General features: G+C 44.8%; 2 protein-coding genes across 3 annotated transcripts in view; one reads left to right on the forward strand and one right to left on the reverse strand.

Annotated features, from left to right (window-relative positions):
- The window catches only part of wwc3 (WWC family member 3), a gene marked incomplete at its 5' end in the record, with an annotated part of 29,714 nt that extends 12,480 nt beyond the window's left edge, over positions 1–17,234 (forward strand). The window contains 20 exons of the mRNA XM_080004977.1: positions 157–233; positions 704–783; positions 3,708–3,837; positions 3,959–4,108; positions 4,212–4,285; positions 5,980–6,228; positions 7,492–7,581; positions 9,206–9,777; positions 10,259–10,379; positions 10,959–11,039; positions 11,137–11,223; positions 11,350–11,545; positions 11,663–11,836; positions 11,949–12,073; positions 12,203–12,350; positions 12,446–12,610; positions 12,816–12,908; positions 13,005–13,235; positions 15,624–15,751; positions 16,438–17,234. Coding sequence (XP_079861103.1) covers positions 157–233; positions 704–783; positions 3,708–3,837; positions 3,959–4,108; positions 4,212–4,285; positions 5,980–6,228; positions 7,492–7,581; positions 9,206–9,777; positions 10,259–10,379; positions 10,959–11,039; positions 11,137–11,223; positions 11,350–11,545; positions 11,663–11,836; positions 11,949–12,073; positions 12,203–12,350; positions 12,446–12,610; positions 12,816–12,908; positions 13,005–13,235; positions 15,624–15,751; positions 16,438–16,504 — 3,038 coding nt within the window. The 3' untranslated portion in view covers positions 16,505–17,234. The remainder of the gene's footprint in view (positions 1–156; positions 234–703; positions 784–3,707; positions 3,838–3,958; positions 4,109–4,211; positions 4,286–5,979; positions 6,229–7,491; positions 7,582–9,205; positions 9,778–10,258; positions 10,380–10,958; positions 11,040–11,136; positions 11,224–11,349; positions 11,546–11,662; positions 11,837–11,948; positions 12,074–12,202; positions 12,351–12,445; positions 12,611–12,815; positions 12,909–13,004; positions 13,236–15,623; positions 15,752–16,437) is intronic.
- Positions 17,235–18,045: 811 nt separating this feature from the next.
- Positions 18,046–23,547, reverse strand: traf3ip2l (TRAF3 interacting protein 2-like). Of its 2 annotated transcripts, XM_080016371.1 has the most exons (10): positions 23,422–23,547; positions 22,583–22,700; positions 21,649–22,370; positions 21,480–21,522; positions 21,302–21,363; positions 20,174–20,271; positions 20,004–20,072; positions 19,405–19,521; positions 19,239–19,313; positions 18,046–19,120 (listed from the first exon to the last, which is right to left on the reverse strand). In XM_080016371.1, the coding sequence occupies exons 2-10, from the start codon at positions 22,648–22,650 to the stop codon at positions 18,974–18,976; spliced, it is 1,401 nt and encodes a 466-aa protein (XP_079872497.1). In that variant the 5' UTR covers positions 22,651–22,700; positions 23,422–23,547; the 3' UTR covers positions 18,046–18,973. The 2 variants fall into 2 exon arrangements, with proteins under 2 accessions (XP_079872497.1, XP_079872498.1); XM_080016372.1 differs by lacking the exon at positions 19,239–19,313.
- Positions 23,548–24,005: the final 458 nt, after the last annotated feature.

Raw genomic sequence — 24,005 nt, forward strand, 5'->3', positions numbered from 1 at the left:
ACGTCAGAGGATACCAGACCCGTCTCCAGCTCCTCCTGTGTTGTGGTCAAGTCCATCATAATACAAAAAAAATCCTCACAAAGTAAAGTGTTATTCAAACTGACTGTTCCCTCCTTGTGTTTCTGTCTCTTTCTGTATCCCTTTCTCTCCTCGCAGCAATCTCTGGCTCGTCTTCAAATGCAAAATATGACCCCGACCAAATAAAAGTGGAAATAGCTTGCAGACGGGAGCGGGTAAGTTATTATCAGTGAAGAACAATGGGCTGGACGTCAGAGCTAGTATGTGTGGCCCCTGGCCGGAGTGAGGGGCCCTTTTGGGCACTTGTAGCTTGGGCGTGGTGTCTACAGGATACACTGATGGCCAGGGGTCTCTAGAGGATGAGGGTGAGATCATCATCATCATCCAGTGTCACGCAGGGGCCATGCGGCTCCGTTCCATATTGAGATAGTGTTTAACTTGTTTTAAAACATGTGTCTGAACGGCTTTAATAAAATAGATGAACACTCCTACTGCGTATCGGTTATAAAACTCTGCATCCCATTTCAAGGCAATTATGTGGACAAAAAGCATGTGTGTGCTTATAGTTTAAGGCGATATAGCCGAGTGTTCCCCCATCTGAATAGCCATGACTAAGCGTTTTTTTGCTGCTAGTGATGAGAGAAGCCCATTGTGTGCCATGCTGACAGTGCGTTTGTATCCACAGCTCTCCAGACTCAAACAGGAGCTGGCCCAGATGAAGCAGGAACTCCAGTATAAGGAAATGGGAGTGGAGACCCTACAGGAGTAAGTGTTCCTCTCGCCTCGGTGGCCACCCTTCCTACCACGGCTCACCCTTCTCGTCTCTCCGTTCTCACCCAGACGGGATCCCTTCCCCTGGGTGCGCTCGCAGGGCTCCAGATGTTTTGAAACACGCTCTTATTCCTCTCCGGCTTCTCTTGTTCTCATCCTTGATCATAAATTTTACACATCATTTTAATTCACAAAAATTTTACAGGCCCGTGTAACTCGCTGCCTTTATTCTCGCGGTTCATTTCGGCGATCTAAAAGTACGAAACACTCCCCTTTTTAAAGAAAATGTTGCCCAATATACTAAAGCCCACATGGTTTACAATGCTGCTCTCTCTGGACTACAGTTTGAAATAATTGAATTATGTAATTTCGGTATTATTCCCTCTAGCCAAGCAGCAAATTTGTGCGCATTAAAGATTTGGAGAAAATCTTTTTTTACCGTTAAGGGAAACTTAACAATTTTTTTTTTTTTTTTTTTTTTTGAAGATAGAGGGCGATTCTGTTCTTCAACACAGATATTTAGATTAGTTTTTTTTTTTGTTTTTTTTGGGGGGGTGGGGGGTGTCCCGTTGAGTTGTTTTGTGTTTTCAGATGTGTACACACAGCAGCTTTCTGTGCTGGGAACATTTTCTAAATGGCTTCAAATTCTATGTTCGGACCAGAAGCTCCACCTCTTAGAAAAAAGAAAGCATTGGAGAGAGGCAAATGGAGTGAGTTTGCCTAGAAAAGGGGGGACTCCACCTCAGGAAGAGGATGCACCAGTGGAGAACAGAGAGCCAAGGCTCGGCCTGCAGAGGAAGTTACTCCATGGAGAGAAGGGAGGAGGGACGGGCGGACGGAGGGAGGGAGGGAGGGAGAGGGGGCTTGGGAGCATTTTCAAAAACACAGAGAAATCTGAAGCAAATTCCTCTGCACTTCCTGAGTCCTGGCAAGAGTCCTTATCTCTTAGATAATACACGACTCAAGTGATTCCCAGAATAGCTAGGAGAATACACAGCTTGCAGAAACCTGGACGCATCCTCCTCTTGAGGTGTGTGTGTGTGTGTGTGTGTGTGTGTGTGTGTGTGTGTGTGTGTGTGTGTGTGTGTGTGTGTGTGTGTGTGTGTGTGTGTGTGTGTGTGTGTGTGTGTGTGCGTGCGTGTGTGTGTGTGTGTGTGTGTGTGTGTGTGTGTGTGTGGTTTTTTTTTGTTGCTGTGCGTGTGTTTATTCACGCTTCTCATTGTTGCTTGTGGATTTACTCAGTAGGGTAGTGGGGCCAAAAGAGCCTGTGGCTATTGTTATCCAATCTCAACTATTTTCAGCATTATAACTGTTTGTTCCCCCCTTGCCATGCCGCATGAGGGAACCCAAACAAACAGCATCTGATATGGAAATTCCCCTCGTCGTTCTTCTGCCCTGACAGAATATACCAGTTTGAACCTTTTGGACAGATTTGAGCAGGAGTGTGTTTTCATCTCGTCTCCGTCCTGGTCCATCATGGCTTGTTTTATTTGGTTCTCCTACTTGTCAGCTTCCCTGAGTGCTGTCCGTAGTGAAAAAACGTCTTAAAAATCTTAGAATATATTTCTCACCTGACCACATTCGAAATTCACATTCCAAATTATTTTCTAAGCATGTGTAGGAATCCTTTCTAAAGCGTTACTTGGCATTGAGGCTTGGGCTGGGCTGGGGTGGGGGGTCGTTAGGGGTATTACAGATTGGGTAGTGGCACCTTTTTTTCTGCTAAGCATATAAACTCCGGGACCTTGCCAATGGGCTTGGGTGGGTGGGTGTGGGTGGTGCAGGGTTGGGGGGGGAACAAAGCAGTGCTTGTTTTGGGAGGAAGAGGCAGGGTGCACGGACGAACAGTACCTGCTGTTGAAGGAGGGTGAGGGAAGGGGGCTGTGGTGAGACCGGGGCCACGTGCCAGAGCCAGTGATGTAGAAGGCATGCAGGCCGCGCTCCCTCTTCCCTCCCCCTCAGCCTCAACGCAACCCCCTTCACACACTGATGTACAGAAAACCTAAATGCTCTTTAAATGAGTCATTCTTATTTTTTCTTCTTTTTGTCACCTCATGTAATCTACCACTGTTGGTCACAGATGTTAGTAGTACTGCTTTGGTATTAACTATTTATTACTTTCCTTCCATCAAAAGCCTGTTGTTGATGAGTGGAAAAAAAAAAACTTTTATATTGTACTGTAATAATTTGATAGGTAATAGGTTTCTTGGTTAATGTTTATTTGTAGCTATGCCTGTGAGACCTGTCCTGTAGTCCTCAGAGAGCTGGCACTCACTCTGCTGTGGTCTAGCTCAGATTTCACCGGCCAAATGATGTGGCCTTTGAGACTGGGACTTTTGAAAAGGCTCCGAAAAATATCTCAGCGTGTTGAAGAAGATAAATATTTCATCTAGCCTGACTTATGGATGACTTATCATATAATCGCTTTGACACGATTACATGGAAAGTCACAAGAAACTGCAGCGATGAGTCGACCTCCCACAAAAATGACATATTAAATGTCAGACCATGATTAAATGCTGATTTATTTATTATTAATATTTCCCATGTAAAGCACCACCCTGGTTCTGGTAAGGAATGAACTATGTCATTCCTAATTTGAGTCTTTATAATTAGGTGTTGAAAATGGGTGGACGCTACTGATGCACTATAATTAGCTGTGGATATCTTAATGTCCAGTGGGTGGATTCCGTAACATCAGATATTCCTTATCTTAATGAAAGCATACTCTGGGTTGGTTGGAGCCCTGTTTTAGTCACTTAGTGTAGGTTTTAGCAGGACTTTATTTTAACCACATCATGGCATGTTTATCCACTGACCCATGTCCACAGGTGGGAAAAATATAAATAATTGAAATCGCAGCTTTGTACAACCACATCCAACCAAACATTAAAATGTTCCTTTGTCTTGTGCTGCAGGATTGACAGGAAGATGTCCTGCAGTCAGACCAATTACAAGCTGGACGAGGCTCAGGCCATCTTCAATGAGCTGCGTAGCATCAAGAAGGCCATCACTACAGGCGAGAAAGAGAGGCAGGACCTCATCCAGGTACAGGAACATGCCCTCCCATCAGCCCCCATGAGGGTCATACACCACTCATATGATACTTTGAGTGCGATCATAGTGCATCTCACACCGTGCACTGTCTTTGCATGTCTCTCGTGCACAGAGCCTGGCAAAGCTCACAGTGAACTTCCAAAGCAGCTTGTCTATCGGGGAGTCGGTGAACGAGGTGGCAAACAGCACTGGAACCCTGGGTGACTCCAGTAACCTGCAGCAGTACTGTGACACTGGCTGCCAGACCGACATCCTGGGAGAGGTAGGAACACACACACTGCCATAAAAATTAGAATTAAAGAGTTTGTGATCCATTTCTTTTTAGATAAACCTCTGAAACCTTCTTTTTTAACTTTTCTTTAAAGTACGGTTCCCAAGATTCCTCGCAATTAGTGGACAAAGTTAAACTCAACTGGCAGTATGAGGAAGCCAAGAAAAAGTAAGTATTTTTAGTTATTTTTCTCCTATTAATCAACCGCAGCAGTTGGACACACCAGTGTGCAGCGCTGTGACTCACTGAGCATGTGAGCCCTCCAGTGGGAGGATGCGTTGTGAATAGTATTTGCCTCAGCGATGTCTGGCCAGTGGAATGAGCAGGGTGGTCACATTTTTCCCTGGCTGTGCTGCTGACTGTGTGCTGCCTTTGTAGAGAGAGAGAGAGAGAGAGAGAGAGAGAGAGAGAGAGAGAGAGAGAGAGAGAGAGAGAGAGAGAGAGAGAGAGAGAGAGAGAGAGAGAGAGAGAGAGAGAGAGAGAGAGAGAGAGAGAGAGAGAGAGAGAGAGAGAGAGAGAGAGAGAGAGAGAGAGAGAGAGAGAGAGAGAGAGAGAGAGAGAGAGAGACCCCGCCTGCCCACCTACCTCAGTGCATACCCTGCTTCCCCACAAGGCCGTTTCAACACTTTGGATATGAGAATTTTTTTTTTTTTTTTCACCCCTCAACGTTATTTGACGGGAATTAAAGTAAGGGCTGAAATACAAATGCTAAAAGAAACAACAACAAACAAAAACATGTGCACATAACTCTTGCATGTCATGAGCCTTATGTTGCAGCAGGTTTGAAATGTCTCTCTTCCAGAAGTGCAGAGGCAGCAGAAAGCAGGATTTGTGGGATGTGTGAGTTGCAGGAATCGCCATGTTATTATTCTGGCTCCATGCAGTCTTTTTTACAAGATACATGTTGCCATGGCGCTAAAGTAACAGCAATGCCAGCGTTGACATGAGGGGGTAATCGGGGGTAAGTGGGGGGGTTGGTGGTGGAGGAAAGATGAAGAAGGAGGAATAGAAGGGGTGGGGGGTTGGAGGAGAGAGGGAGGAGGAATAGAAGGGGTTGGAGGGGGTGACCTGTGGAAACTTGCATGCTCTGCTGCTGAGTCACTCTGTCTGAAATCCAACACATATAAACACAGTTATTTTATTCTGGCTAGACCCGCTCTCTCCTCTGACCCAGCCACAGTGATGTGCTGGATACACACCTGCAGCGGCTCCTCCGCCGTGAGAATTACCTGACCCAACATTGTCATTACGGTCCCCTCACACTGTGCACACGATGTCTGCTAGACTCAAGTACAGCAAGAGCCTTCATTTAGTGTTAATCTAGCTGCGAGATTGCGCTATGAAGAACACTGCCTATTACATGGTAACATTACCGTAATAAATACTTGCTTCATAACTCACAAAATATAGCACATGAAAATAAAGTACTGCCTTACCAGCTCACTGCTAGAAAAACAATTGCTGATGAAATGTCATGCTTAAAAAAAATCCTTATTTGGCTCTTTAGAACAAACAAAATAACTGCTTTTGATCTGAATCCAGGAAGAGTGGTTGCGAAGGTAAGAAACAAATTGTGATCTCATTGAATAATAATCAATAAACTCATGTATCTCCCCTATTTAATTTAACTGGGTTACGTGTTTTTAGAGGTGTGCACGTCAGTCCATCTGTGATCCTCAGCGGCCCGCGTTTACCCCACAACAGTTCAATGCCTCCTAGGCACAAACGTTCACGTACGTTGACGGACAGGTGTGTTTGGGCTCTGGTCAGCTGGAGGATATGGAGGATTGCCAGGGCTCCTGACCGTCCGGGCTTCCTGCACTGCGTTTTGCGTCTCTCACCTCGGTGCCGTATTTGCCCAGGGTGCAGAGCATCCAGCACCAGCTAGCGCAGCTGGACAGCGAGAGCTGGTCGGGCCGGGCCGAGGCGGACCGTGACCGGGACTTCATGCAGCTCCTGCGCGAGAAGGAGGCTCTACTGCAGGAGATCATCCTGGTCAGCAAGCAGCAGCACACCCCAGAGACCCTTCTGCAGCTGGAGGAGGAGCGCAGGAGGCTGGAGGAGGACGTCCAGAGGGCCCACAGCTCCCAGAGCCAGGGAGCCAACCAGAGGTCAGCATGGGCTGTTTGAGTATCGTGATAACTTCCTTATATACGCTATTCACCCTATTTAGCTCCTTTCAATGCTCATAGAAATTAAGGTCTCCATGCAGAGTAGTACCGAACACTGGTGGTTTCACTGGATTGGTCTTGTTTAAAGTAATAAGCATACACGAAAGATTAAGTTTTTTTAATCGTAATTAACTTAAAGGATTTATGAAAAACCCTCTGTTGACTTTATTGTAAAATTTGGGGTCCATTTTCATATAAGAAATCCCTCTTGCACTGGAAGTGATGCAAATTACATTTCAAAAGTTGCACAACAATAGCGCCAAGCTATTCATTCGCAAAAAACAAAACAAAAAAACTTTCCGCCTCGCCTGCAATGACGCCATTCTCCATTGTTAATGTCAATTTGAAGCCTGATTTGACACATTGGTACATGACCTCACATTGCTGGCACCATGTTAGCATGGTGAACTTTGCCACACTTCTGGAGTGACTAGTGGTGAACAATTCCAGGTTCAGAAAGTAAAGGTTCTGCCAGTTTTTTCTTTTTTGGTCCACGAATGCACGAAACCCGCTCACTTCAATCATTGGATGTACCTCCGGGTTGTACTGAGTAGTGAATCCAGATTGTTCACACCATAATACCGGGGAGGACTTTTACTTTCTGAACCCCAAGGTTAAACCTTGGGAAATTGTGGATTTTTAACTACCAAGATATTATTAAGTATGAAATAGGTCAAAATTTTGGAGACAGTCACTTTTTTAATGATTCAATAAATGAGAGAATCGCATATCAGTAACAGGGAACAGGTGGAAACAACTGACTTGAGCACGGTTGTCAGCTGTAAATGTGAATAACGCTCCTTGATGCCAGGCTCCGCAACTACAATGTTGGAATGCCAGAGTCAAGACATTTTGAAAGTTTGTTTGTGCCGAGGGGGAATAGGATTCAGACTAGGACTCGGTCTGCATGTAAAACCATACTGTTCTTGTTGGGTACTCACTATCGCACAACCAGTTAGTTTTGCCGTTATTCTGCTTGAAATAAGAGAGAAAATACGGGTGCCCTCATGCCCCCATTTAGCCTCCAAGATGAGGACACTATTCCAGGTGATAGCGACTGGCGGTCTGTTGTACACTTCAATGGAGGAGGAAACCAAACAGAATGTGATGCATCCGTGATTGTTTCTGTTAACAGGACAGACCGCACATACTGCAAGGTCCATCTGTCTATCCTAAAACTAGATTATTTGTTCCTCATGGCAGGATCCTGCTTCAGGAGAAGAGGAACGTCCTGTTGAGGCAGCTTGAGGAGGCCACGCGCATCACCACCTACCTGTACTCCCAGCTCAAGAGGTGCAGCACTCCTTCACCGGCCACTTCAGCTGCTTGGGCTGGAGAATATATCATTAGGATATTGATATCGTGCTGATATATATCTGGGAATTTAGTTGTCGTGATATAATTAAAGGGGACCTATTATGCTGTTTGTTGCTGAAAATACCACTCAGATGATGCATTCTAGCCATTCTAACAAACCTTTATAATCCGTTTGTTCCAAAACGGGTTGTTTTTTGTGGGAGGAGCCACCCTGCCCATCTAGTTGCTGAATCTTCGCACATAGTAGATCTACAAGGCCATTTAAAGTTTGTTCCGACTTTTGTTGCCCTACATGGACACCGCACAGGGACTCTTAATAAATAAAATAAATACATCCACAATAAAAACACTATTGTTATTGGATTTGTTTGGAGAAACACACGGAGGATTACTTTGTGATTACGTTACCTCATTATTAAACCTTGACCACGTCTAATATGAACACCCAACATTGTAATATTATATATATGACAGAAAATAAGAAAAGCATGATAGGTCCCCATTCAGTGTTGTCTTTAATTAAGGCTTTATGGCAGTGAATTAGTGCAATTTTCTGAACTTGATAGAGTGTTCTAACTGTCATTATCCACTTATCACTTATCCTTATCACTGTACCTGCTGGGTTAGAATATCCACATTACTAATTATTGTTTTTCAAATATTTGTAGTGTGTTCCACTGGAGAACAAACCTGCTAATACCCACAAACATATGGCTTTTGTCTTTAGTGGGAACGGTTATAATCTGCATTCATTGCCGGCACAAATGACTCTGCAGGAGTCATGGGTATTTATCGGCTCATGCTCAGCAGTGATCGAAACATGAGACCCGGGTCGGCTCGCTAATTTTCACCCCTTTTGCATGATGCTATGATGCGTGTTGAAGTTCCGGATGTTGGCACGTAATTAGAAAGGAATATCTGTGTATCATTAGATTAATTCAAATCCGATTTAAAATCCAAAATCAGAAGTTATTGACTTTTTTCCCGACATGCGGGACTGTGAAATGTTTTGAGTGTGGGGACCGCTCCGAGAGTGGAGAACCCGAGCCACTCCAGCACTGCCCCAAGACGACCTCTGAACCGGAGCAAAACCTCCGCTCCCCGCCATTGAAGGACCGGGGCCGGTGCTTGTAGAGCCGGCCTGTTCATCAGCCGACTCCCCCTGGCAGCCTGCAGCCATGCATACTCCATGCTGCTTTCTACTGTTTTTTTTCCCCCAATCACACTGGAACCATGACATGCCCCTTCTATGGCGCATTCATGAGATCAAATGTGACACCCCAGAAAAAAAAGAAAGGCATATTCGTTCACTGGCAATGGGAAAAGGTGTCAATCGCCTTTCTTTCGCGGGTTTACCGCTTTTAAAAAACCTGCGTAAATGTGCTCATTTTGGTGTAAAAATGGTATGTGTTATGAACGCACCAGTAGTACTGTCAAAACTATTTATTGGGGTATTAGTTTGTATTGATTTAGTCGATATTGCCCAACCCTCTGAGCTATGAAGAGGGTTGGGCAATATTGATCAAATATTATTTGATCATCAATCACGTGATCTTTTATGCCTTTTTATGAACATTATTTAATCTGTCTCTCCTGGCAGCCTGTCCGCCAGCTCTCTGACAGTGTCGTCCAGCAGCAGTCGTGGCTCGCTGGCTTCCAGTCGTGGCTCGTTGGCATCCAGCCGAGGCTCGCTCAGCTCCATCAGTTTCACCGACATCTACGGCCTGCCCCAGTACGAGCGCCACGAGGGGTCCGGGGACCCCCACGACACCCACCTGCGCTACCTGCTGCCTGCAGAGGCCCTGCCCAGAGACACTCCCGTCTTCTGCCCCGACCCCATGACACAGTGCAAGGCCAAGCGCTCCCACGACACGCCCCAGTCACTGGCCTCGCTCTCCTCCCGCTCCTCGCTCTCCTCCCTGTCGCCCCCCAGCTCACCCATGGACACACCCTACCACTTCGCCCCCCAAGAATGCCCCCTCACCCAGATGACAGAGGAGTACATGGAGCTGGCGGGCCGTGGCCTGCTGGAGGGGCTGAGGGCACAGCCCCAGCCCACATCGCACACCGCCTTGACGAGTAGCGAGGAGGCGGGCGGCTCTGTCGCCGTGCACGTACCTGAGAGCAAGAGTCACCGAGATGGGGGCCCTCAGGGGCCTTTCACCTCCACAGGCAAGTGGGACCTTTGGGCTGCATTTAGCCAGTAGACCTCCGTGGCGCGGTCCACCAACAGATGATGAAGAAGTGTATATTTATTTAAAAAAAACTTTGTTTTCATAAATGTTTTTAAACATTTATATTTTTTATTTATTATTAAGTTTATTTTCTTTTTTTTTTCCACTCAATTAAACTATTATTTATTATTGATTTGTAAATAAATTAATTAATTAATTGTCAAATGGTAGTTAATTGAATATGAATCTATTGTACCATTTTGGGTTGTTTGCCCTACTGTGTGTGTGTGTGTGTGTGTGTGTGTGTGTGTGTGTGTGTGTGTGTGTGTGTGTGTGTGTGTGTGTGTGTGTGTGTGTGTGTGTGTGTGTGTGTGTGTGTGTGTGTGTGTGTGTGTGTGTGCTCAGAGTAAGGTTAAAGCCGGGTTGGCCACCACTGTTCTAAAGGTTCTGGGTGAATTCTATAATTTCTTCCTGTGCAGGAGTGACTTTGAGGTGCAACAGCGCCAACAGAAGCGGCCGCAGGGCCAGGAGAGTGTCTGCAGGCGTGTCAGAGGATGCTCTGGCCACGGACAGTGGGGTCTTTGAGGCCTGGGGCAGAAGGTGAGAGAAGCTCCACCCAATATCAATGTTAGGAATGTCGCAAAACACCTTTCTTTCTGGCGCACCTGCACCCCCTAGTGGCAGAGGAGGAAACCACACTACCCAGTACAACAACTGCAGCAGTTAATAAATGCGTTTGGTTGTGACAGGTTTTGATATCATTAGTTTAGCAGGCTTTCTTAGTTTGCATCTTGATCTTTGCAATTCTACCCCATTTGTCAGGTGTAGAAATTAACTTAATAGATTAAATTGATAACATTTGGCCCACATTGTATCACATTCTCACCATTTAAAAACCAATCTGATATGGAAACAAAGTGTTCTTCAAGTACAAGTTAAACTTTTTCATGCCATCCCAAAAGAAGTATTCAGCTGAAAGGGCTGGTCTGTGGCTATGGAGAAGCAACCAGATGAATTTGGCCTGTTTGGGTTGTATTAGTGGTATTATTGGTATTATTATTGTATGTATGTTCAGTGGAACAAAGGAGTATTTATCCTGGACCTCAGGGCGACACACAAGTGAATCACAGCTATGCTGTAAATTCACAGGAAAACGTGACTAATGATTTGCTCCAACAGGGTTGAGGATTCGGAGGAACTGGCATACATGAAAGAGCTGACAACTGTGAGCGAGCTGATTCAGATCCAGCTGGGATTACTGTAAGTGTTCTGTTTACATCAAGGACGGCGTTGTTTTTTTTAACACTCCTGAACGTACTGTATAACAACATCTCTCTCTCACCTTTACTTGTTACAGATATGACTCCAGCTCACAAAGTCTTCTACTACATCTGTTACAACTCAAAAATTTTAACAAGTGCATTGTAAAAGATGGACATAAAGTGTAAGTAAACTACAACTCCCACTGTTCAGTAGCTATATTTGTAAGTAGGGCCAAGCGGTGGAAAAGGCCAAACAAACGTGAAGCTAAAATGAATATTATCACATCTAAAATGTCCCCGGTGCCCAGGTATGTGAAGGTGCACTTACTTCCGCTGGATGCCGGCCGGGCCTGCGCCTTCTACTGCTGCAAGGCGCTGGAGCCGCAGTCCCAGATGAGCTTCAACGAAGGCTTCTGCATTCCTGTGCCCGCAAACGCCCTGGTGGTGTGCGCTCTGCAGCTGTCCATCTGCGCGCTGGGGCCCCAGGCTCAGGAAGACCTGCTGGTACAACCGCGCCCGGATCGTTGACCACTTTAGGAGCTCCAGTCGGAGTAGCCGTTCACGTCACATTCTTACGCTGTTCGGAGTCTAGTTTTAAATTCTGTGTGTTTGCCGTCGCAGGGTACGGCCCAGTTGAGCTTGGCGGAGTGTGAGGGAAGCCCAGAGATGGTGTTCCACTGGCTCCGAATCCAGACGGTGTGCGCGATGGAACTGCACAGGGGCGAGCAAAAAGGCCTCGGCCATGGTAAACAGCAGCACAGCAGCCAGGAAGAGGAGCTGAGGCCCAGAGTCCTGGTACGAACGAAATAAGATCACAGTTTTGGAGAATAATGCAATAAGGAAAACTTTTAAAATCGTATTTGTTTAAAATAAATAAATAAATAAACCCTTGTTTTTTATATTCCAGGACACTGTATCCACCCTGCTGTCCCGCGCTACCACCACCACCACCCATTTGGAGGAAGGAAGGAGGGATCTGGAGCTGCAGAGGCTGGGGAGGAAAGAGGAGCCAGGGGAGGCCGTGTCCGAGAGGTAAAGACATCTTACTTTATTCACAGAGAAAGAGGAGGAAAAAATGTTTTTTTTGTTTGTTGTTCGTGCTTTCATAGGTGAACATGAAGTGAACACCGTCAGTTGATATATTTCCATATTTATCTGCAGGAGCTGGCAGGCGGAATCGGTGGACAGCGGCTGCAGCAACAGCACAGCGTTCATTGTCGTGTGTCCCGACGGCCTCTGCGCCGAGGGAGTCTGCCTGGCCACTGGGGGGCGCTGTGCTCAATCGGTCAGCAAACCCCTCACATTAAAGGTGAGAATTTTCCCTTTTTTTAGAAGCATTCCAACTGCCAGTCAGCCATCGTAATCGCGGTTATTACTCAAGATGGCTGGGGTGTGTTCTGGCAGGTGGAGAAGGCCACCATGACGGAGGCGATGCTACCCGAGCCGGTTAGGGTTCGGCCCAAGGAGAGGGGGGGGCGCTGGGCTCACGCCTCGCCCTTCATGCGCGGCAGCACCATCGTTCGCTCTCAGACCTTCTCGCCCGGAGCTCGCAGCCAGTATGTCTGCAGGGTAAGAGTGCACACGTACACAGGTACACACGGCAAGAGGAAAAACAACTTTTACTGTGCCTCTAATTTCAAGGCAGCGGGGACGGCAGGTTGTTTACCCTCTCCAGCAACTGACAGTTATTGTTTAACTACTGGAGGGACTGTTTACCAGCGTGGCGACAAATCCCTTTTCTAAACAAACGTGATGTGTGATGTTTTTCCCTCAGTTGTATCGCAGTGACAGCGACAGCTCCACTCTGCCAAAGAAATCCCCCTTCGTCAGAAACACGTTGGAGAGAAGAACATTGCGCTACAAGCAGGTGCAGTTTGACGATCACATCTGGATCCCAGGAGCGTCCGTTCAGTTGAGGCTGATTTTAAAAACGCAACATGTTTGTTTTTGTGTATGTGCGTAGCAGTCGTACAGGTCCTCCCTAGCCGAGCAGCCGACCCGCACCTCCCTGGACCTGGAGCTGGACCTCCAGGCCTGCAGGACGCGCCAGCGGCAGCTGACGGAGGAGCTGAGCACACTGAGGGAGCTGAAGCTGCGCCTGGAGGAACCTCAGGCCCGGGAGTCCTCGGAGCCGCCGCACTGGGCGCTGAGGGACGAGCGCTTCCGCTGCTTATTACGAGAGGCCCAGAGACAAGTGAGAGGCCTAGAGAAGATTGAAAAACATTAATTATAATAAGTGTCTTCCAGACTGTTGCCAGATGGAAAATATAGCAATATTTTACTGCACCTTTGAAATTTGATATTTTAACAAAAACATATATACAGTGCATCCGGATATATACAGTGCATATATACAGTGCATCACTTTCCCCACATTGTGGTATGTTACAGCCTTATTCCAAAATGGATTAAATTCCTTTTTTTTCTTCTCATCAATCTACACACAATACCCCATAATGACAAAGTGAAAAAGGGTTTTTTTTAGAAAATTTGCAAATGCATTAAAAATAAAAAACTAAAATATCGCATGTGTATTCACACCCTTTGCTATGACACTCAAAATTGAGCTCAGGAGCATCCTGTTTCCACTGATCATCCTTGGGATGTTGCTACAGCTTGATTGGAGTCCACCTGTAGTAAATTCAATTGACTGGACATGATTTGGAAAGCCACACACCTCTATAAGGTCCCACTGTTGACAGTGCATGTCAGAGCAGAAACCAAGCCTTCAAGTCAAAGAAATTGTCTGTAGACCTCCGAGACAGGATTGTATCGAGGCACAGATCTGGGGAAGGGTACGAAAATATTTCTGCAGCATTGAAGGTCAAAAAGAGCACAGTGGTCTCCATGATTCATAAATGGAAGAAGATTGGAACCACCAGCACTGTTCCTAGAGCTGGCCGCCCAGCCAAACTGAGCAATCAGGGGAGAAGGGCCTTGGTCAGGGAGGTGACCAAGAACCTGATGGTCACTCTGACAGAGCTCCAGCGTTCCTCTGTGGAGATGGGAGAACCTTCCAGAAGGACAACCATCTCTGCAGCACTCCACCAATCGGGCCGTTATGGTAGAGTGGCCAGACTGGAGCCTCTACTCAGTAAAAGGCACATGACTTGGTGTTTGCCAGAAGGCACCTAAAGGCCTCTCAGACCATGAGAAACAAGATTCTCTGTCTGATGAAAACAAGATTGAACTCTTTGGCCTGAATGCCAAGCGTCACGTCTGGAGGAAACCAGGCACCTCTCCTCGCCTGGCTAATACCGTCCCTACGGTGAAGCACGGTGGTGGCAGCATCATGCTGTGGGGATGTTTTTCAGCAGCCGGACTTGGGAGACTAGTCAGGATGGAGGGAAAGATGAACGGAGCAAAGTACGGAGAGATCCTTGATGAAAACCTGCTCCAGAGCGCTCAGGGCCTCAGACTGGGGCAAAGGTTTACCTTCCAACAGGACAACGACCCCAGGCACACAGCAAGGACAACGAAGGAGTGGCTTTGGGATAAGTCTGTGAATGTCCTTGAGTGGCCCAGCCAGACCCCAGACTTGAACCCCGATTGAACATCTCTTGAAAGACCTGAAAATAGCTGTGCAGCGACGCTCCCCATCTAACCTGACAGAGCTTGAGAGGATCTGCAGGGAAGAATGGGAGAAACGCCCCAAATCCAGGTGTGCCAAGCTTGTAGTATCATTCCAGAGAAGACTGGAGGCTGTCATCGCTGCCAAAGGTGCTTCAACAAAGTACGGAGTAAAGGGTGTGAATACATACTGTGTGTTCAATTTTTTGCAAATGTACATTTGCAAACAATTCTAAAATACCTTTTTCGCTTTGTCATTATGGGGTATTGTGTGTAGATTGATGAGGGGAAAAATTAGTTTAATCCATTTTGGAATAAGGCTGTTCCATAACAAAATGTGGGGGAAAGTGAAGGGGTGTGAATACTTTCTGGATGCACTGTATACTGAAACGACCTGGGAGGGGCCAGGATACTACCTTGAACTGCACAACTATGTCGTATGCACTGTTACAAGGCTTTATTCACACTGGGAAGCAAATTCACCATTTCTCTCAAACAAAACAGAAGCGCTTCCAAGTAAACTTGATGGTTAGTTAGTCGCTGTAGTACACTTACAACTTAATGGAAGAAGCAACAAAGTGTTGTCAGGGGCGACATAAAGGAGTGTGTGTGTCATTAGACCAGTGGTGGCCATCCTGGTTTTACAGGATGTGTGTGTGTGTGTGTGTGTGTGACTTCATACTCTGCGGACTGCAGCTCTCTCAAATGGTACAAAAATCAATATTGAAATTAATTATTTTATTTAATATTTAAGTCATATTAGTCAATATAAAATAAAAAATAGTCAAGTTAATTCATCAAAAATAAAGGCTTATAATATATATTATTATTTTTTCAACAATTTTAATAAATTATTTTTTTCTGAATTAATAAAAAAAAAAATTTTAAAAATAAAAAAGGGTTTAATTTCTTCATCACCACTGTCTTTGATGGTGCCACAGTTGCGTCCGCATGTCTTTCCTCCACCCTCCCCCCGTCCCTAAAAAGAGCTGCTGTTGTGCTGTGGCTCCAGGCAAACCAAAGCAAGCAGGAGCAGCGTCAGGAAGAGGCGGCGGAGCGGAGACTGAGGAAAGCCTCCAAGGAGGTTCTGCAGATGAGAGGCCAGAGCCAGAAGGAGCCGCTGCCCGTGCAGACCTTCAGGTACACACACGCAGTACTGCACACATGTAGCCTGTAGTACTACACACATGTAGCCTGTAGTACTACACACATGTAGCCTGTGGTAGTACACACATGTAGTCTGTGGTAGTACACACGGTACTACACACGTGTAGTCTGCTGTACTACACACGTTTAGTCTGTAGTACTACACACGTGTAATCTGTAGTACTGGACAGTCATTTTACAGCATGTCGTACACAACCCCTCAGTAGAGTAGAACTCTGTTTTGGTTCCTTAAAAATGGAATCTCAAAAGTTTTTCACATGAGCAAAATTCTGTTGTTATTGTGACCAAAATGGTTGATATTTATCCTATATCCATTTACAGTAAGTGTTTTAGTCCTCTGCATTCCTCATTGTACTATTTGGTGTCGGGTAGGACACTCACAAAACATCTATTTTTGTGTATTATGGGATGGATAAGAGCTCCATGAATGTGTCATTCTCTTAGAAATGAGGAACCATCAACCACCATCTCTTCGAAATGTTTGTTTTCCACACACAGCACGTGACAACTTATATTGTAGTGAATGTTCATACGGTGAACTCTAAATGATCAAAAACCTGTGAAACGACTGATGTGAATCACGAGCTGTCATCAAGTACAAAAATATGCAGAATGGTAGAGTGGGAGGGAACAACATCTTCTTTCCTCTTGTCTTCCAGAGAGAAGATGGCTTTTTTCACGAGACCAAGGTTCAATATACCTCCTTTGCCAGCGGACGATGTATGAGAGCTCACCTCTGTGCTCTGTGATTTAATATGAAGTATTTGTTGAATTCTGTAAAACTCATGAAGTACAAAGTATAGTTATTCCTGCAGAGAACCGGAGGAAATGACGCAGGTTTTGAAGATTCAAAAGTTTTGCTTTTTTTTTAATTTTTTTTTTTATGAAGCGTTTGTGTGGCTCTACTTATACACACACACACACACACACACACACACACACACACACACTTATTGATAACAGCGCGGCTGTTCGTTTCCTTTTTGGGGAAGAGGCCTTTTATAAGAAAACAGTATCTCTTTACTTCTGTATGATTTATTTGTTGTTTATGCTTACAAAAGGCTGGAAGACGGGAACAAAGTCAGTTTCGACAAATTCACTGTACTGTAACTTATTTTATAGTACTTTTTTCCTTGAAGGAAATTAAAACGCTTCCTGCTTTTTAAGTGTATTTTGTAGCTTTGAACAAATAGCACTTCAGTGTTTTTACAGCAAAATGAAACTATTGTCTGATTTTTTTTTTCTTTTCGTTTGTTTCTGATATATAATTCATATAAGAGTTATTTACATAAAATGTCACTTTGTAATCCACTTTTATTACAGTTGTCGTCCTTTTTGTTATTAAAATTATTAATTTTTTTCATGTACTTTCAATATACAGATGAATATATGAAACACTGTATTCAGATTTTTATGACATCTGTATGAGCATCTGCAGTGTTACCTCTTGTGAAGATAAAACAATTAAACAACCCCGCAGTGCTCCGGTCTCTCATTTAGGGAAACAATCAAAACCCATTAAAAATATATATATTTATATATATTTAAAAATGCTATGGTCAGGGGTTAAACAAATGTGCTCGCTAGTGAGGAAAACAAAGACACCGGTACAGACCTTTTTTTTTCTGTGAAAACAGTTTGAGATGACCTATTTGAGTTCTACCACACACCAGCCTCGTCAGCCAAAAACCACTCTGTACGACTTCCTGTTCAAGTCTTCTCCACAAAAGCCACCAGATAGAGACAGAAAGTCGGGCTTCTACCTTCGTTTATATTTTCTTTTAGTGTGTGTGTGTGTGTGTGAACTGAGCTCATCAAGTCAGGAAGGAAAGAAAGAGAAATCATCCAAACCCCGGGCGTTGGGGTTGAGTCGTTGGGACTGAAGGTGTCAGTGGAGCAGGTGACACGCAGTTACCATCAGAATGAGCCACGGCGCGCGAAAGCGTAAAATTCTTCCTTCCCACGCAAACAAGCGCCGCACAGTGTATAAAATGCTCAGCGCGCCCGGAGCCAAACTGGTTCCAGGCCTGTGCTTGTCTGTCACGGGAGGACGATCATCCTCCAAATGGAAATGTTCATTACACTGCAAGTACTCATTCTGTCCTGAGAAGTGGATACGACTTTCAGACATTAAGGATACATATAGGACTGAGATAATAGGAACACTGCTGGTAGGAAAACTGTACTCTGGTAAAAGTTAAAAATAATATGTGGCCGTTTAATAACGATTAACACTAACACAGTACTGGTAAAAGAATCTGCTTGACGACAAATGATAAGAATTTAATGCAAGTATAACAATCCTATAGCAAACATAACTGGTATTACATTAGAAAAATTGCGACATTTTACAAATTCTTTTTCACACAGTCAAAAAAAAAAAAGACAAAAAATGCAGAAAAAAATAAGTAAATACAGAATTAATTTCCATTAAACCTTTCATCGTGCCAATTCACCTGGCAACAGCGAGGAATCTGCCAAGGAATTAAATAGTCTGATTGTCAGATAAATGTTTTACTATGAATATCAAATGTATTTTTGAATTTCAAAACAAATTGGAATATCTCATCTGATTGAGGAGGGGAAGTGTGAACACAGGATCTCAGTACATGAAGCAACGTCCCCGAACGTGATGCAACGTCCCCGAGGCTCCTGTTTAAACATCGCCAACAAAGACGCTTTTCTGGTTCACTTTGTAAACTCACTTGTTCATTCATAGCTGCTATTGTTATGGACATATGTGCAACGTTTTTGAAAATACATATGCATTTCTTGTCATTCAGGTGTCAACATTTTGAGGTGCCGATATATTTGTATCCATATTTAGGTAATGGAAAGCAAGAAAGAAATAATTATAAAATTTGGCATTCATTTAATTGAAAATAAAAACAAAAAAAGGAATGTATCTGCGCTGAAAAAAAAGTGGAGCGGGACTGCATTCTACATCCCATTATATACATGTTCACAGCATGGGAGCACAGTTGAACACCTGGAGAAAGTTATCACCATCCGTCACATATTCCAGACGAGCAGCCGAAAAAAACGCCCGGGGCACACGCTCTCTCTTTAATTAAAAATAAATAAAAGTAAAACTAGGTTGTCTCATAAACAGTGGAAAGAAAAATGAAAGAAGGCATTTTGACGTCCTCTGGAAGATGATCAGACTCACTGACAGGATGGAGCATGGTTCAGGATCTAGATGGGGATGGAGACGATGGTGGGCAGCTCCCCGATGGGCGGCGGGTTGTACTTCTCCACCCTCATCAGCCTCCGCAGAATGTCGTCGCGGTCGCGCGGCCAGCTGTACACGTGGGTGTTCTGCAGCCAGTTGGGGACGTGGCTCTGAGGGGGTGACGAGATAAAAAAAAATCAGACGGGAGACGGGCGCGTCAAACCTCGCCGCCGCCGAGCAAGGACAAAAACACGCGAGGCGACGAGGACAAGAAGCCTCATCGGTTACCTTTCTGGCCCCGGGGAATAATATGGGGATGAATCTAAAATTCTTGCTTCCATTTTGAATGAATTCATTCTGCAACTAGGGAGGAATAAAAGAACAGCGCATCAGTGCACGGGTGGCAGGTTAGTGGTGATCAGAGCGTTTTTTTGGTTTGTTTTGGCGCCCCGACCTGCTTGTGTATGTAGACGGTGTTGAGGGTCCTCTCGTCACTCTCCAGACTCGCTGGCGACGCCACCACTGTCTCGAAATACTTTGGGCTGATGATGATGATGATCAGATACTCCTTCTGCGTGAGGGACCAGAGTGAGGAAAATCCCATGTGGACGATACGAGCGAAGCAGCGCGTTTATTTTCATGCTACGCCGTGCAACAAGTGATAAAGTGTCGGCAGTGGCCAACCTGCGGCCTGAGGCCCACATGCGGCCAGAGAATGGATTATGAAGAAATTACGATTAATTAAAAATGAATTTAAAAAAAAAAGGTATTATTTTCTATAAAATATGTCATCACATCAAGACTTGGTGATTTTTTTTATTATTTAGAAATGAAGACTTCAAAAATATATTTTACTTTCAATAAAAAAATAGATCATATTGGTCAAACAGGTTACGTAAATATTAAGCTTTTGCACTATACTGGGCATATGTACTATTGGCATCAGAGGGATTGGGGTCAATAAAAATGTACTTGGCTCATTTTAAGAGAGTGCATTTGAAAAGGTAAGAGTACTCCATCATTAACAGGGATAAAAATGAAAGCTGCTTTTACCTCGCTGAGGTATCTCTCCATGAAATCTATCTTGCTTATGCTTCGAAACTGCTGCTCGAACATATCAATCTGAAACCAATCAAAACAAGGACATTTTCCAGGGTGAGCCAGCCACAATGTAGGTCAGAGGTCGCGCCTCACTCAAGACTGAAACAGTAGGCGGTGCGTACGTGGGTATCGAAGCCGTTGTGTCGCAGCAGCGCAACAAAGTTGATGATCTCGTTGATGTGCTTGTCGTTGTCGGCTTCGTACGTGACAAAGACCTTTCCTGTTTTGGATGAAACGGTCATTCATTGAAGGAACAGTCAAACAAAGCAGCTGATTGCGGCTATTATTGCGGCGTTTAAAGTGGAATATCCATAACATTCGCTGTGTTGGCGGATTACACTACAAGTCCCAGAACTCCATTCAAAACTGGGACGCTTAGTTTTGTTCTGCAACATCAGCGTTTACCCTGGTCTTTGCTTCTCAGACCACGACTTAACTAAAGCTACTTGGAAAAAGCAGTTCAAACTACGTTGTGTAAAAAATAAAAAATAAAAAATAAAAAAAAACTAGCTCAAATTGACAATTTACACGTCTGAAAATGTGTTTACCTGCTGTGAAAATCTGGATTTTGTATTCTCTGACTACGACTTAAACACTAAAGGAAAAAATATTTAACTTGTCCTTTTCAGACTATTTGACCGACTCGAACGCTGGTTTAAAAAAAAATAAATAAATGGGCGTGTTGTCTTACTCGTCAGTTTTGTAACATCTGACTTGTACAATTGAACAACTAAAACAGCGTTTAACTTTCACCTGGGCATGCCTTCACAGCGGTCAGCATGAAAGAAAAAGGGGGTGGGGCTGGTCAAAGGGGGGTTCAATTACAGGGGAGAAGCAATGGTAAAATAAAAAAATTCAAAAAATTCATTCCTTTCCTTTTATGGCCCAAAATTGTTTGCAGTTCCATCAGTTAACTGCACAAAAATGTATTTTGTAATTTAAATTTCAAAGTAATTGAACTGCTTGAATCACTATGCAAATATAAATGTGGTTGAACTACCAGCAATGTAATTAAACTATTAGTTACACGTTATTCACTACTCCCCAACACTGCATAACACAAATACATTGAATGGCTGTTTTCTTAGAAAGTGCCAGCTAAAAAAAAGTATCAAATATGGTTTTTTTTTTGTTTTTTTAATGCAACAATCTTATGGATTACCACTTTAAAGGATAAATTTTGGGGTTGCATCAATAAAAACATGGAGGTACCAGTTGCATACAGTTTGTCCTATTTGACCCTGACTTACTCTGTTCCAGTGAGAGCGCGCCGTGTGGGGGGTTCTTCTGTGTCGCCGGATCGTTGGGACAACTGGGTGACGTTGAGAAAACAACAAGAAGATCACTTTGAGCTGTTCTACGTGCTAAAGTGACTGTCTTAAGAGTCTTAAATCTAAGAGATTTGAGTCCAGATCATTAAAAGCTTACTTATGCAAACTGCCTGCTCCAGGAGGTCGGCCCTCAGTTGGACCTTAACAAAAGAACATGAGGGGGGAGAGTCAGTGCTTTTGACAGGTGTAGAACAACTGAAGGAGTCCAGGTGACTTTCATCATAAATATTACTGACGTGTACCTTGACTATGGAGAAAAAACTCACAGTGCAGTCTGTAGAGCGGATGAAGTCCTGGTCTGGGGATCTGGTGGGCCATGGGCCCTCTCTGATGGGCCATGGGCCCTCTCTGGTGGGCCTCCTGGGGGCACTGGGCGCAGCAGGGTGTGCCCTGGGGCAGGCAGTAGTACGGGGACATGGTGTGGTGGTACATATCCACCGAGGGAGGGTTTGTGTGGAGCGAGTAGGGTTGCTCCAGGCTGCTCACACTCGGGCTGTACCTCCCCGGGAGCGAGGAGAACTTGTTCCCAGAGTAGCAGCTCTCCCCGGGGTGACTCGGATAATCCTTGGCGGTCAAACAGGATGGCAGGCTGCTGGGGTATCCCCCCCCCGACCAGCTGCTGGCAAAGCTGGGGTGAAGCCAAGAACCCGCCGCTTGGCTGGGGAATGGAGTGGGCTGGCCGAACCCATCTGGGAAGGAGTGGGACGGCGGGAAGAAGCCGTAGTTTGGCTCCGACTGGAAGGGAGGGAGCCCGTGCATGGTCTTGCGGTCGCCTCCCGGACCTTCTCTACAGCACAGAGAGTCCTCGGCACAGAGGGTGTGGTGTCGGTGGTGGTTTGGTGGGGTGCGACGCCCATCAGGGGGGCCGTGGCAAGACGCAGGTTTGGAGACGGTGCCGCCTTCGCATTCACGTTCGCTCATGGTCTCGTCGTCCTCCTCAGGAGTGTTGCAGTGGTTTCTCAGGATTCTTCCCAGGTGATGGATCTTACTGCAAAGAGCGAAGCAAGTCAATGTCAAGTCTGTGGACAATCGTTTTCAAGATAATCCTATACACTATGTGAAGCACAAAGGTTTCTGCTCCGTCAGTAATTCAGTTCAGATATATGTTTACGGGAAAATAACTCTGGTTATAAAAGGGTTCTGCTTATGGAAAAATAACATGACTTCAATTTCAGATGGAGTGTGTGTTAGAGCTTGTACCCATTTGTTGCTGAGGCTGTCGGGAGCGGTGTGGGCAGCATCATCAGGCCTCCTCCTCCACCTGACATCCATGTGTGTCCACGTCAGGCTCCAAAACCCCGTCCCAGCCCAAGGGAGCCTTCATGGGCAGCGATAGAGCGATCAATCAGATCAAAAGAGTTTCCGGTACAAAATTAACGTATGACGATCAAACCCAAACTCTTCCCCTCACTCCGTATACAGATTTCCTGTTAAATATCACAAGATAAACTTTAAAATATTTCATCATCATTTTTTTTCTTTCTTATTACGCAATAACATATCAGGACGAATGTAATCTGTCTCCCACAATTTCCAACATATTGTATGAAGATACTGTATATTAAAAAATTTGCATACATTTTATATTCACATATATAAAATATACACATATTTATTTGTACACATTTGTACATAGATATTTCATAAAATATTGTTTTTAATACAAGGTTGTACATTTATAAGCTACACCAAATTAAGTTTAAACAAGAAACACACTTAGGGGTTAAGGAAATTATATTTATTCCTCATTTTCAAACATAACCAGAATATTTAAGATAAAACAGGGGCCATGACAAGGAAAACAGGTTTCAAGTTTCAAGATAATGGAACCATTTCCATTTCCGCAAAGCCACTTGGACGTCTACAACGGACCGGGTTGGTACTTCCCACTGAAAGTCACCTAAACCCGAATCGAATCAACTATTATATGAACACAGACGACGACCCCACGGTGTACAATTCGCCGAACGCGCTCCACAAACCGAACGCGCGTTATAAACAGGTTTTCCGATCAACAGAGCGCTCGTTCGGTACGTTACCTTTGTCTCGGGCTGTTTTGCGCACGGAGAAGAGACGCACCCAGAGAGATGACTCCAAATGCCCTTTCAGACACACACACACACACACACACACACACACACACACACACACACACACGTACACACACACACACACACACACACACACACACACAGACTTCCAGCTTCACGGAACGTGTTATACCGAAGCGTCCAAGCTCCACCCAGACTCTGGGGAGAAACTCCCCTCAGGGTTGAGAGTGAAGGTGAAGTCAAGCGCCACTGGGAACTGGCTTCACAGACCAGCACAAATCTATCAAAAAGAAAGAGGAATTAGTACCAACTGTCCGTAACAAAACTGCAGACGATTATAATGTAAGTATTTAAAGGATGCCTGTAGGCTGTATTTATAGGTGTGTATTCATTTTATCTTCCAATGTTTCCTAATTCAATGAAACAAATAAACAAACAAAAAAAAAAGTCGGCACTCACTTTTAAATGACGCCTTGCAGAGCTAATATGAGTGACGATTCAACAACTGGGTTGTTTGTTTCTCGCCTCAAACATGTTCAGAAAACAGATCTTGCTGGACTGATGAGGTGAAA

This window comes from Zeus faber, assembly GCF_960531495.2.
Source record: "Zeus faber genome assembly, chromosome: 1".
NCBI classification, from domain to species: Eukaryota; Metazoa; Chordata; class Actinopteri; order Zeiformes; family Zeidae; genus Zeus; species Zeus faber.

Coding starts and splice junctions, on each gene's coding strand:
- traf3ip2l (XM_080016371.1), bottom strand. CDS start 22,650: ATGTCAGGTGGAGGAGGAGGCCTGATGATGCTGCCCACACCGCTCCCG. Junction 20,272..21,301: donor CGCGCTCTCACTGGAACAGA/GTAAGTCAGGGT, acceptor CATCCAAAACAG/GAAAGGTCTTTGTCACGTAC. Junction 19,121..19,238: donor TATTCCCCGGGGCCAGAAAG/GTAACCGATGAG, acceptor TCACCCCCTCAG/AGCCACGTCCCCAACTGGCT.